At 38.4% G+C, this 14709-nt stretch overlaps 1 protein-coding gene across 1 annotated transcript in view; it reads right to left on the reverse strand.

The window, feature by feature from the left end:
* LOC140146425 (vacuolar protein sorting-associated protein 35-like) overlaps nucleotides 1-10717 on the reverse strand; it is a 56936-nt gene extending 46219 nt beyond the window's left edge. Inside the window, 3 exon segments of the mRNA XM_072168269.1 lie at nucleotides 2472-2568; nucleotides 2904-3002; nucleotides 10651-10717. Coding sequence (XP_072024370.1) covers nucleotides 2472-2568; nucleotides 2904-3002; nucleotides 10651-10653 — 199 coding nt within the window. The 5' untranslated portion in view covers nucleotides 10654-10717.
* Nucleotides 10718-14709: the final 3992 nt, after the last annotated feature.

The raw sequence follows: 14709 nt of genomic DNA on the forward strand, positions 1-14709 counted from the left end.
GAAATCAGTCAAATTTGTTGTGTTTGTACATGTAGGTCAACAGAACAATTATGTCTGCAACAGAATTCCATTTTAAATAATATTGTTAAACACCCAAAATAGCCAGTGATGTTTCTTTCACTTTACCTTGCTACTTTAGCTTAAAATGGACAAAAACACTTCCCACAAGTTAAATAATAATAATAATACACAGATTTAGAGAGCGCTTTTTAAATGAAGAAACAAAGAGCTAAGGAAAAGGAAAAATGCAAGAGGGAGGAAACATTAGGTGAAAAGGTGAGTTTTTAGGTTCTTTTTGAAAGTTTGGGCATTGGGAGAGTCACGAATGTGGGAAGGCAAGCCATTCCATAGAACATGGGCAATGATGGAAAATGCTCTGTCACCAGCCAACTTGTGGGATCTTGGAATGGAAAGACAAGTGGCAGCAGTAGAGCGCAAAGAGTACCCAGAATGACAGGTGTGAAGGATGGAGGACAGGTATTCAGGTGTAGATGAAGCAAGAACCTTATAATAGGGATGACCATCATAATTTCATGTTGCCCCAATTGCTACAAAAGATTGTTTTCTGGAAAGAATTAATCAACAGAAGTATTTTGGTGGTTAAATGGTCAAAATCGGTCAAAAACGTTTCGAATTATGAATTTTCAAAGTTTCCCATTCTGACCGGTCATTGGAACGAAATAAATTGACAAAGTCTAAATATAGCAATGTGAGCAAAATTGGTATAAGCATATATTTACCTTTTTATATTTCTTTATTTTAATATATATATATGCAAACATGAAACAAGCATATTGTGAAAGTATCAAAGGGTTTCTTATGAAATGGCACTTTACTAGTCAATAGCATTAAGTATTTCTTCAAACCGAGGCACTGAAATCATGCTTTTAGAAAACATTTGCCAAAAATCATCCATAATGGCCAAAGTGGCACAAAATCAAAAGTCCAGGTAAACTTTTTTTTTTTTTTTTATACACTACACATAAGAAAAATACTAATGTACTACATGGGATTTTCAACATAGGAATCCAAACAATCAAGTACCAACATGCACAGCTTTGTCCTGATATCACTTCTGGGGTTTTAACAAAATGTTTAACCTCTATTGTGATTGGCAGCAGCATAAGGTATCTCTTTGATAGCTGATAATGCCCAGCCATTCAGCAAGTGGCTAATAACTGACCTTGATAGGCTTGAATGAATACTGTCATGTGCTACAAAACCATCACACTCCAGGGCCTGGTCACTTCATATGCTACAGGGAGCACAATACTTTAACAATGGAGTGAAAGACTCATTATTGATTAGGCGGGTATTTTAAAAGTACAGCTCCTGTGCGTGTATAGCAGCAAGTCAGTGCAGATGGTATAAATATAGGAAAATGTTTAGGGTTGAAATCAGGTGAAAAATACATCAAATGAGCACGAAACTTCACATTTATGTTCAGAAAGGTGTCTTCTTAGCATGATTCGAAAGGAATATGGAAATTCCAAAGGGAAGCTGGTGATTTAATTTTTAACTCGAGATCTACTTGTTCAATATTTTAACCTTTGTACAGAGGGTATGATAGAGGTATTACTGGCAACTCTGCCAAATTTCAGCTCAGTAGGCCACGTTTTTCACCTGAAATTATTGACATGAATATTTTGTGCCATTCTTGAGCAGTGCTGAACTCAGCCACTGGCAATTAAGCGCACTGTGGTGATGGACCAATTTTGATTCGCACTTACAGGAAAATTAAATAAGTTATGTTGCTGTAATTTGCAAGATAGTTACAAAATATAATTGGCATTAACTTCCCCAATTTTTACAGAAAAATATTGAAAAATAAAAGAATGAGATCAATTTAGAAATGTCTGTGCAAGCAGTGCACAGTTGAGCTCCCTGCATGTCTATGGAAGTGTTCTAATCAAGTTGATGGTTCATTGGTCATCCCTACTTATAAACATGGACAAGAGTGTGGAACTGGACACGTTTAGCAACTGGAAGCCAGTGCAGACTTAATTAAGCCAGTGCAGACTTAATTAGAAGCCAGTGCAGACTTAAAGAGTTAATTAATAACTATTATTTCAACATTTTGGGAGAAGAATAACAAATTTAAACTTTGATGGAAATCATACATTACAACTTTAAATGCTTGATAAAGACAAGAAATCTGTACAGAATTTCAAGGGTATACCAATAAAGCAAACAAGAGGGCAAATGGGTGGAAGAGAGGGTGAGAGAGACTGCAAAGAGATGGAGAAAAAGAAAGAGTCAAGCAGAACCAGAAAGAGAGATGAAGACAAAAGAGAGGAGAGATGGCGGAAACAGAGCCAGGACAAGACAGAGTACAAGGAGCCAGAGACAGATAGTTATTAATTTTTGCCTCCACCGGGAATTGTACTGTGGAGTCAAAGATTGTTACCGCTGCTCTCTTATTTGCATCACACCCATTAACTTTTGGTATACCGTAATTCAAGAAAGGATACACAGCTCATAGTAGCTCTTGGGCGATAGCAGAGATGTACGGAGTTCTCCCAGCATATTGGAGGCATGTTTCAGTCCATCCATAAGTTTTCCTTTGTCCTGGAAGAAAATATTGAATAAGAAATCATGTTTGTTGTTTGGATGAAAGAGTTCAGATGTAAAAACCAATAAACGTCACTAAAAAAAAACCAACATGATAATTGATATATCGTCTCAATATGCTCTATGATGGCTTTAAATTGACACTCTGCTTTACCACATTATATCGATAAAAACTGATCAATTGATTTCCCTCTAAATTTTACTCCGGTATCTTGGTCTACTTGGATATCTATTTTCATCAGAAAGTGATAGTATGATATTATTTGACAGTCAATTTTTTTATTATTATCGGTATATTGACAGTTCTTAGATATAAGGTGGTAAAAACTTACCAAACATCTTTTCATCTGAAAGGACTGCACCTTGACGACCTGCTGTGCGTCGTCAAGGAGTTTCTCCTGCTCCTCCATCGGTGATAGCTGTGTCTGAGGCTGAAAGCCAAAATTAAATTAAATATTGATTAGTAAATTGCACGATACATAAAATTTAGGGTGGGCATCACTTTGGTTTTCCATGTTGCGATATCACAACAAAATTTATTACAATGTCGATCATATCGAAATAAATTTTAAGACTCTAACAAATTGCAGTATAAGCTTAAAACTCAAACACTATCCACGTTCAGCCTGATTTTTGCGCAATTTTTGACAAAATTAATTTGGTATTAAGTATTCTAGTAACTAGCTCTAGGTCCAGGGACACTCCATTGCCCCATATGCGCGAAACAGGTTCTTTATTAATTGGTTAAACTATATACCAATACATTTGTACGTCACATAACATCATGTTCATTAGCATAATGTCTGCCAGTCTGGTATGGGATATCAGTGCGTAGCATTGCATATTGAGTACGGTACTAAAGTTTTCTGCTCAGTTTTGACTGTAACTGTGAACATGCCACGTTGGCAAAAACTGGGTGTGTATTCTGGGGTAGCGCTAAGTTGCTTTTTGGGGTCCCGGACCCACCAAAATCGGGTTGGGACCCCCTGTTTTAAAATTTTCTGCAAGTTCAGGGGTCCCTGCAGACCCCCAGTTTTTCAATCTAGCGCTACTGCAGACATACTATTTATGCTGCATTTGTGCAACTCGGACTCGCCAACTCCGGACCCCCTACTTTTTAATTTTCTGCCAGTTCGGGGGTCCCTGCGGACACTCAAGTGTTTAGTTCTAGCGCTACCCCTGTGTGTATTTACAAAGTTGGGCGGGCGTGTAAAACACTCCCTATACGGCTGGCTGCCTAAGCCCTCGCGTGAATGCATTCAAGACTAGTAGATAACATTGGCTGTTAATGTTGAAATTTGGATAAAAGATATTTCGATGCATGATTCAGTCAACTGTATCCTTTGAGTAAAATTTGCCTATACTTATTTTGAACAGTCTAAAATTTTGTTGAAGTGCTATTTTAGCAACATATTTGATGCGATTGTCCGTCGTGATTGGCTGTTCATGTGTTCTGTTTCTGAACTTCATTGCTTTACACCGAATCTAATTAGATTTTGAATTCAACTTAGTTCTCTAGCTTTGAATGTGAAGCTATCGGTGAGCAAATTTGTGGCTAGACTTCTCAACTCGAGCAACCCCGACCGAGTGAATGCTGCGTGAGAGTGAATCTCTCTCATGATGATGATACTCATCCATGCATTGTCATATTAATTGTGGAACATCCTTCTGATACTGATCATACTCGGTAGTACAACAAGTCATACCTAGAATATTTTCTCAATTTGAATTTTATCCTTTCTAGGTATGACTGCTTTTACCGTAAAATTTGCGTCCGTTCCCGATGTCATGATATGTACGTCACGTTTTTAGGCTCCACGATTGCCGATTACATAGACGAGAACAAATGGTAACAAGCGAACCTGTGCAGTACCGGGCTGCTATTCAATTGCGTGGTGCATGGGTGACATGTAGGACAGTATAGGAACTTATACGATGTCCTCATTCACAAACTGATACTATCTGTCCATCGTATAAGCCTGTTACCGTACGGCAGCGTGTTGAAGGAATATGACAGAGTCAAGAATTTAGGCTCCGTCCTCAGCTAATTGGGATCCCTCACAGGCTCCCAAAACATCAAAAGCGTTGCACATATACTAACTTAAGACTGTCCTTTTTCACATAACGCAGCGCAGACAAAGTAGGGCCAACTTGCCTAGAAATGGTCAAATTTTGGCCAAAAATATCTCTGTGTAATCCTATGCATGTCCCACATCACATCAATATCGGCGATCATGTTTTTTTACTGAAGTTAGGCTAGGAGTAAGGCTGGTTCCCACCAGCGTCATGCACGTGACGTGACACAGCTAAAATAATTGACCGCAAATCGGGGATCATTAAAACGTCAACAATTTCAAAATACACAATCATCGGCAATGACAGTAAACTTATTGGGGAGCGGTCTGAATTTTGAGCCATACAAGTTTACGTGGTGAACTACATGTAGTAGCTAGGTGACATGTATTTTCAATGTAAAATGCCTATATGTATACGGTGATCCACCCAAAATAAAAAATCACGGTACAGATCCCTGTACAATAGCTAAAATAATAGTTTCTCGATAAATGTTCTGCGTGCACTCCGTAATGTCGCAAGTTTAGTGGAATAACACAATAGCGCGAGCGATTGTGCACGCACGCACAGGAAATGTGGCGCTACCCAAAGAGTGTATGGTAGGAGTTGTATGCTTGATGCAATTGTCATTGCGTGCCAATTGAGCTCTCATGATCGAGAAACTATTTTAGCTATAATAATAATCAATAATACTGATACTACTCTAGTGGCAGTAGTGCCGTACTATTACGCTGACTTATTCGACGTATTCGCCGAGGAGGACAATTTCGACCTTCTCGTTTGTTAACAAACAGAGAGGTAGACAAAAGGCCTGTCAAAACTGTTCCGCTTGTCCAAATACTCACGTACCGGTATCAAAACAAAAGGATGGTCCACAATATACGTCGAACAACTGAATACAAGCACAACGTATGGACCAATATATTTTTGTAAACATTTTAGGCCTATAACAAAATGTATATTTCGTACAAATTGTACAACTATAGTTTCTACCCTATGACCTATAAAAGTTACCTGTTATCAAAGTGTCCGCAAAAAAATGGTCATTGCAAGTATCTTTGATGCTGAAAACTAAGGATTTTCACGCAGGGACAGGCCAAAAACCTTACCTCGATCGTAAAATCCAGTCGATGCATGTCATAAATAATTCATTATTCCATTGTGTACATGTCACTGATTGTGTCCATGTATTGTTATTGCAGCTGCGATCTCGCGCGAGAACAGTTGTCAAGCTGAATTTATACTCGATCGCTGGATCACCACGTGAATTTGCCTCTCGAAAACCTCTACGAGGTTGTTGCATCGAGCACGCTGACTGGCTTAGCAATTATCAAAGTAGTTTTATAAACCAATCAGGTTAGACGTACTTTACTGGCGAGTCACATTAATTAATACCGTAAAAGGCCGTCGCGTTCATTGATTGGCTTACGATTTCAAAGAATGGCTTTTGCAACCAATCACAATACGGGTTATATGACGCCTGTCAGAAATTTTGCATATGTCCAAGATGACGTCATGCCCCAGTGCCACGACTCATGAGGCTGGCTTCTCTGCGAACGCGAGCGAGTGGTATAAAGTCAGTTTCACACCTGTGGTTTAAGGGGGTACTACACCCCTCGATAAACTTGTGTCTATTTTTGCATTTTTCTTAAAAACTAATAACACAGTGGTAACAAAAGTTATGTATATTATAGGGGCAATGAGTCAATTATTACACTGGAATTTCAGTGACCCACGACACGTGGTTCGTTATTTATGATAAGAAAAGAGGTACCGCTATAGAATGTACCTCATTTTCTATCATATATACTGAACCGCTTGTCTTGAGTCACTGAAATTTCAGTGTAGTAATTGGATTCCTTGCCCCAATAATATACATAGCTTTTGTTACCAGTGAGTGTGTTATTATTTTTTGAGAAAAATGCAAAAATAGTCACGAATTTATCATAGGGGTGTAGTACCCCCATAAACGGAGCACATCCACAGCGCATTTGACAGATAAAATGGAATTGGCAATTCTGAGCAACGGGATTCCATGAAAGTAAGTTATTCTACAGGATCAGAAATAATTAGCAGCTAGTCTGCTGTATTTGAAGTGCATATTGAAGTTTGTAAGTTTGTGACTTCGTATGTTATGTGCAATTGATATTATAGGAAGCTTAAATTGGCAGGCTCTCATGCAATGTATCCGTCTCTTCCGAACATATATGGACGTTCAGGGCAAGTCATACTGAAGTATGACTTGCCCACACAGGGTTATATCTGGTTCCATACAGCAATACGCAGTATTGCTGTCTGGTAAGCAGGTACGAATTGAGACGTCGTGAATTGAGACGTCGGAGCCGGTCAAACACAGAGGACTAGCCTACATCCCGTATCCTACTATCACTCAAACAAGCAAATCTCTTCACGAATTCACTCACCTTGCGATCCTACATCATCATCAGTTGAAACAAACATCTAAGTTTGTCATTCCTCAAAACTACAAGTAACTTCATTAATAAAAAATTGAAATCCTACTATTACCCGTTATTGAAAATTTTGTTCGATTTATGTCAACCAAAAGAACGCACGAGTAGAGTTCAGTTGACCAAAATGGTATCTCCTGCATCCTGGTCACCTCAGATATGACGTCAGTATCACAATCGGTGGATCGGATTGGTTGAAATCAACGCCACGTTTTTGACCTTACAGGGGTCAGAGATATGCATATTCATGTATGAAAACAGCGACATCTGCGGATATAGTATCATCACCGGGACTGAGAAATGCGACATTTTCGATGTTTGTACCGGGGAATTTCAGACACGGAGACTCCGCGGAGATTTCGACAAATTCGTCCAAAGGTAACCAAAGGGTTGGGGATCGCATTTGTTAACTATCACTAAATGTTTCGGAATTGAGGTCGGCTAAAAAGTAGACAGTTTCGGGGACTGTAATTGGTGTAGATGTCACATTTTGAACAGTGAGCGATAAGTGTCCAATTTGATGCTCAGCACAAGTGTTTATCTTTACTCAGGGTAACACCTGTAGGGTATAGGTCCACAATAGTCCGAATAATCAGACCCAGAACAAAATATTAATTTCTGACGCATGATCGCGTACTGGGTCTGAACTGTTTCCATATTGTACTTTAATACTTCCTTACATAAACTATGGTATCTTAGCATGGGGAAATACTTGTCAAAAATATTTGGAAAAGATTTTCAAACTTAAAAAAAGCCCTTAGAATGATATCGAATAGTCACTTTTTAAGTCACTCAGCCCCTATTTTCAAGAATTACAATTTGCTTAATGTTTATGATAGGGTCGTGTGCCATGAATTGGGGGCCAAATGCGTTACATACTAAAAAATTCAACAATTTACATGTTTTTGTACTTAAACTGATCTAATTCATATTTTGTTCATCAAAACCCTATAAAATTATATATCACTGTAAAGCTTAGAGTACCAGGAATACACACATACAAACATTTGGTCAATATACAGGGTGCCACAAATGTCATATAGGGTGGAAAAGTTAAATTTTGATTCAAAAAGTATACAATTTTGTTCCTCTCTTATTTACTAACATAAACACCTGGTCTGTTAAAACTTTTTTAGATGTGCTAATAACATTGTAGACTTTCAAAAAAAGCAAACTTGTAATGATGAGTTATGTTGCCTAACTGAGATACAGGGTGTTCAAAAGTCGAACAAAATTTTTATGATTTTTATCATATTTTCAATCAAAACTTTTTTCCTTCATGCCCTACACAAAAACCAATGGCATATTTGAATTCCTCATCAAATTTCCTTCTAAGAAATGATAACTTTTACAGAAGTAGGGTAATTTATTCAAGAAATATGACATTCAGAACATTTCGGAGCATAAATGCATGCTTAGTACAGTAACATATAGGAAAAGCCTAGGATCCATGACACAGAATGCAGCACATTTACAACAAATTAAACTAGCTTAAAGTAAAATTGGTCACATTACCTACTAGACATAAATACCAAAACAATGGTACATAATCCATCTCAATACCTTGCTGGGTTATGAAGTTACAGTAAAAAATATATTTGAGAGTCACCAAAAAACAATATTCCCTATACTTTAACACATGCCTCATCCGTAGGCTCCTCATCCGTAGGCTCCACCACCCCTGACTTAACATCCTTTGATTGGCAATATCTCACAAAGTAAAAATAGTATGAAAGTTTTACTTTCCACAATTTTAGCCAGATAAATTAGCAAGAAAATAAAACCAAAACCAGTTCAGTACACCTATCCATTCTTGAGATCTGGGACAAAATGTTTGGGAAAAAATTAAAAAATGTAACACCGCCACCTTTTCCTATACCCCAATTCATGGCGCATGACCATAGTTATGATCTCGAACTAAGCACTTTTATGTACAAGTATAATACCAATCAGTTACCAAAGGCCTTCAATAGTTATTTTGTTGAGCAGAGGAATCACCTCAGGTATCACACAAGAAACGCTGAAGATTACAAGATCTGTCTTACAAAAACAGAGTTTGCTAACAAAACAATAAGAACCGCCGGGCCAAGAAAATGGCATTCGATTGACAGATGCGCCAAAACGGCTACATCAGTAAAACTCTTTAGATCCCAAATTAAAACAAACCTTATAGAAATGTACACTTAATACCTCTTAGTTTGGATTTACTTATTTTTATTTTTCTTTCTTTTAAAAAAAAAAAATCAATTAAAATTAACTGATCTCTTAGCATTTATACTATATTCACATAATGTCAGCTTTCTTGTGCGATATACGTCACGTGAGCAAATGTTATGAAATACTAATTTATATTCTGCATGTTCTTTATTCATCATTTTTTTCCTGCTTAGTTCGTTCTACATGAATGTATGAAAGAGGGTGGGGGGGTGTTTGTATGTATGAAATTGTATTTTATTAGACAAATTAAGAAACTTAGGCTAAGGTTAAGGGGGTGCTTGTTCAGGCCTTTTTGGCCTTCTGAGCATCTCCTCATTCAAATGTGTTGTTTTGCTGTTATTGTATTGTTGTATTTTGAATGAAATAAAGATTGATTGATTGATTGATGAAATCTTGATGGCAACTTGGACAATAGAAGTACGGTACATGGTTCTACGTGACAGCTTTTTTACGTGAATCACGCTATTGTGGACCATCCTTCTGATACTAGAGTGTTTGGACAAGCGGAACGGTCTTTTGTCTACCTCCACATGCTCCAGGCATGAGACTGCACTTTCCTAAAAAAAAACTGAAAATGCGCGTGAAATTGGGCAAAAAGTACTCAAAAATTCTCATGCCTGTACCTCTCTGTTTGTAAACAAACCAGGAGGTCGAAATCGTCCTCCTCGCCGAATACGAAAGTCAGCGTAATAGTACGGCACTAGCTAGGACTACTAGGTCCACAATAGAGTGATTCACACAACATGAATAGGAATAGGGGATTAAAAAACTGTGAAGTAGGACCATGTGCTTCTTTTGTCCAATTTGGCATCAAGATTTCGAATGGAAACCGTTCAATCAGACCCAGAACACGATCATGTCAGAAATTAATATTTTGTTCTGGGTCTGATTATTCGGACTACTGATACTGCAACCGGAATTCGCATGTTCGGAACAGTTTTGACAGGACAGGTGAGTTTTGTCGACCTCCTTGTTTGTAATGTAACACACAAGGATGTCAAAATTGTCATCCTCGCCGAATAGGAAATTAACAGGGGCTGTACAACCAAAAAATCAGTAAGTACACAACACAAGCATGCATTGCAAATTTTGCAAATGAATTGGACATGTTGGAAATCGACCATATGCATGTATGAATCGGATTCGGCCGGAGAGACCGGCCCATTTCCCGACCAAAACGAACCTTTTGCGTGATTATAAAGACAGCAGCTGGTCTTGGACTCAGCTCAATAGTTATACATATTACACAAATATCAACAACAGCTTTCAGAACCATGTTATTTGATCAAAAAAACAACATCCCACACACGGAAACACCTACCATTTCGTCGTAGTGCACGTGACCTAAGTTGACCTCTGGAACCTACACATCTTTACGTCGAGACTGCTGATTGGCTGCACGTGATTCGTGTGTCACACACCGAGTGGTTTTAAAGAGTACCGGTGATTGGTTTAATGTTAGAAAAGTTTGTAAAGTTTTTTGCGGGCGCTGTACTGCTGCTGCATCACTGCAGCATCTGACTGCCTGATCACTGGATGGAGCAAGCCAAGAACAAAGAAATTTAATGCAACACATTTCTTTCAAGAAAGCAGTAAAACGTTCCTTCCCAAATGTGGTTCCTTCCACTGCCCCCCTGACCTCCACCCCCTTATTTAAAATAAATTTACACCATCATTTTATTGCAGTGTCAGGGGGCCGGGACCCCGGGGCCGGGACCCGGGCCCGTTGCCATGAACATATCATATGATTTCGAATGTATGTAATACTGTATGTTCATGCAGGGGCGGCGCCAGGGTATTTTGATAGGGGGGGCAAAACCATTTTTGAAATTTGTTATGCGGCGCGATAGCGCCGCCCGTCGCGTTTGCGCGACGCAGGGGGGTGTCTGAGGGGGGATGTGGCCCCCTCAGAATTTGGAAAATTTTAAAAATGAAAGCACAAATGAAGCCATTTGATGCACCTTTTTCGGGTTATTTATTTCCAACCGCATATTTTGATTTCATTCACGGGCCCGACTTTCAGCCCGCTGGTTTTAGGCATGGACCTACTCAATTAGTAAATCCAGCACCTTTTGGCAACAAAATAAGTTCATTGTACAAATGTGCACGAAGTGAAATATGGTGGAAATGTTAAACAAAGTCGCGCGAAGCGCGAAAATTGGCACTTTTTAGGCTAAAATGGCCAAATATGAGGTTACTTTGGTCAAAACCCACATACAGGCATCAACATTAGGGAATGATTGTATGGACCATCTACCCTATCAAAATATTGGGGGGATTTATGCCCCACACCCGGGTCGGATCTCTACGCCTCTGGTCGCAACGCGGTGTAGGCCTATGTTAAGTCAGTTGCATTGTATATGATATGCCGGTTTTTTTTATTATAAATTGGCACGATAAAATTATATGAAGGGGGGGAAATATTTCAAACTGAAAGCCGTAATCAGGAGCGTAGACGGGAGGTATAGTCGCCCCCTATGATCACTAAAAGCCCAAAACTCCACCTTGCGAGCGTACCGCGCGAAAAAAAAAAAAAACCCTGTTTTTTATGCTTTTTCAGTTAGAAAAGGACAAAATTTGCCCATTCGCGAGTGTAGCGAGCGAAAAAACTAGGTTCTTTATGAGTTGGGAGAAAAGGCAAGAGAAGCCATGTGACTTTTATGGGGGAAAATTTGCCGAAAATGGGCCCAAAATATAAAAACCAACAACTTTAAAACCGCGTAGGTCAGCATTTCACAAGGGGCAAGATGTCCGAAGGGGGAGTTTCCTCCTTATAACCATGGCCAGGGAGGGGAATGGCTCCTTTTCTTCTTCTCCCTCCTCTCTTTCTCTCCCTCTCTTTCTCTCTCTTCTTCTTTTTCTCTTTTCCTTCCTTTTACCTCTTTTTGAAAATTATAGGGGGCAATTGCCCCCTTGCCCCCCCCTGTGGCGCCGCCCTGTGTTCATGTATTAAAAGGGCATTTCGTGATCCACAGCCTCATCCCCCCCCACTTTTCTCAAAAAAGTTAAGATTTTTATATCACTGGAAACCTCTGGCTACATAATGTTTATGTACAAAATATTTCTTGCAGATTAATTCCTTTAGCAAAGATATCGTGAAATTTGAATTTCGTTCTGGTGCACCAGAACGAAATTACAACGCATTGTCTATGGAGCAGTGTAATACACATAATCATGCATAACTCGCGAACGCAAAATCGGAATCAACTGAAATTTTGGGAATAGGTTTTTTTTTTGTTATCTACTGAAAAATGTTATAAAAAAAAAGGATGCTAGAATCACGAAATACTCCTTTAAAGGTCCCCTGAAGATGAAAACATTCCGTCTATAAAACTTCTCCAAATATTAAGTTTTTTCTTAATATCTCAAAAACAGTTTTGATGGAGTTGGGCCCTTCTTCCACTCAGGTATTCAATTAAACTATATGGGCTTCATGTCTTTTGTCGACAAACAGTGACTAGGTATCCCAGGCAAACCTTAGTTAACACATTTGCTAGTCAGCGAAATTTGCCGAGACCAGGGCCCAAACACAATTAATGCATGATATTTACATAGAAATTTGAATTTTTTTCGATAACAGGACGGTGAAGGAAACCTACATAAATATGTTTTCTATACTTCACTTGACCCAAATATATGATTTTTTATGGTGATGAGCTAGTTGCACATGGAATTTTAGAGGGATTTTGATAGCAGTTCCATTAAAAAAAAGCTGCTATCGCCATGAGACGGAGATCTAGAAACACCCCTAAATGCTGTTTTGGGGAATTTTGCTAGCAGACTCTTTTTGATGAAAAGTCAATCTTTGACAAGATGTAACTTTGTTACGGAAAGTGTTGATGTTCATTTGCTGCCATGCATCCACCAGGAAACGCTCATCTTATGTAGGTAGGCCTATTCTGGTATGAAATAAATCAAGCAAATGGTATATTGATATAGGACCGCTGTGCACAATAGACTTGAAATTAAACATTAAGAGAAAATCACTGTTGGCATAAAAACTATTATAGAATTTATTACGGTACAACGAATTGAACAATTCCATTGGAATTTTATTAAAAGTTATGAATAAAATGCTGGAAAATACAATAATTATTCACTCCCTCTTTTTTTATTGATCAAGCAAATCGCCATTTATCTTATGCACATATACGAGGGGTATTAAAAAGTTTTAGAAATCGCCCAGAAGTGAAAGAGCTATATCAATGAAATTTTGTCAGTGCAATCACTGGTCCTTATGTACATTATGGTCCAAAAATGGTCTCATAGGTATGTTTACTTTTTTTTTACAGGTGGCACTAGATGCCAATAACCTGCTGCCCCAGTTACTGCGCATAAACTGCAAGATTGAGAAAATTGAGGCAAGCATTATTATTAAGATCCTGCTTTTGAAGGGTTGCAGTGCCTAGAAAATTGATGATGAAATGAAAGTTATCTTCTGTGGTGATTGTGATATGTCACTGTCGCTTTTTGGAAAAGGAATTTTTATTTCATCACAGATTTTCTGGGCACTGTAACCCTTAAATGGAACTTAATCATGCTGCATGCCTCAATTTTCTCCATTTTGCTGGTTATGCAGTTACATAGGCAGGTAGTGACATATAGCTCCGGTAAAAAAAAGTAAACATACTTATGAAACCATTTTTGCACCATAGTGTACATAAGGACCAGTGATTGCACTGACAAAATTTCATTGATATAGCTCTTTCACTTCTGGGCGATTTCTAAAACTTTTTGATACCCCCTCGTACCCAAAACATTTCCCCCTCCCACTTTTACGTACGCTTTGTGCATAACTTATAATGGCGAAAATTATGGACTAAGTTAACAAATAATTACAAGGGAAATGGTTTTACTAAATAACAATATTGCATTGTTTGTTTTATTTGCCATAATTTTCTTTATGTTACAATGGAAGATCATTATACAGGAATATACAGTAGAAAACAAAATGCACTCAGTATTTATAAAAGTTTACAAAAAACATTTGAATACATAATCATTCCATTTAGGTACCCATATGTATTGGACTCTTTCCAGTGGTATAACTAGACATTTTCATTTGGGGGGCAAGCGGGGGAAAAACATTATATTTGAGGGCCAGGCATCGTTCATGCTGTTTGCGTCAACACCCTCATCGCATTGGGCGACATGGGCGTCTAAAGAGTCGTGGGGTCTGCTTGGAATGTGTCCCCTGAACAGTGGAGTAGATTTCTTTTTGACAATCATGGGAGGGATGGGGTTGGAAAAATTATCTTGGAAGTATAGTGAATCCAGCACCTTTTGGCAACAAAAGAAGTTTATGGTACAAATTAGCGCAAAACGTGCAATTTTTTTTTGCATATTGAAGCTAAACATATGGTACAAAAGTGGAATAAAT

This window comes from Amphiura filiformis, chromosome 2 (assembly GCF_039555335.1).
Source record: "Amphiura filiformis chromosome 2, Afil_fr2py, whole genome shotgun sequence".
NCBI classification, from domain to species: Eukaryota; Metazoa; Echinodermata; class Ophiuroidea; order Amphilepidida; family Amphiuridae; genus Amphiura; species Amphiura filiformis.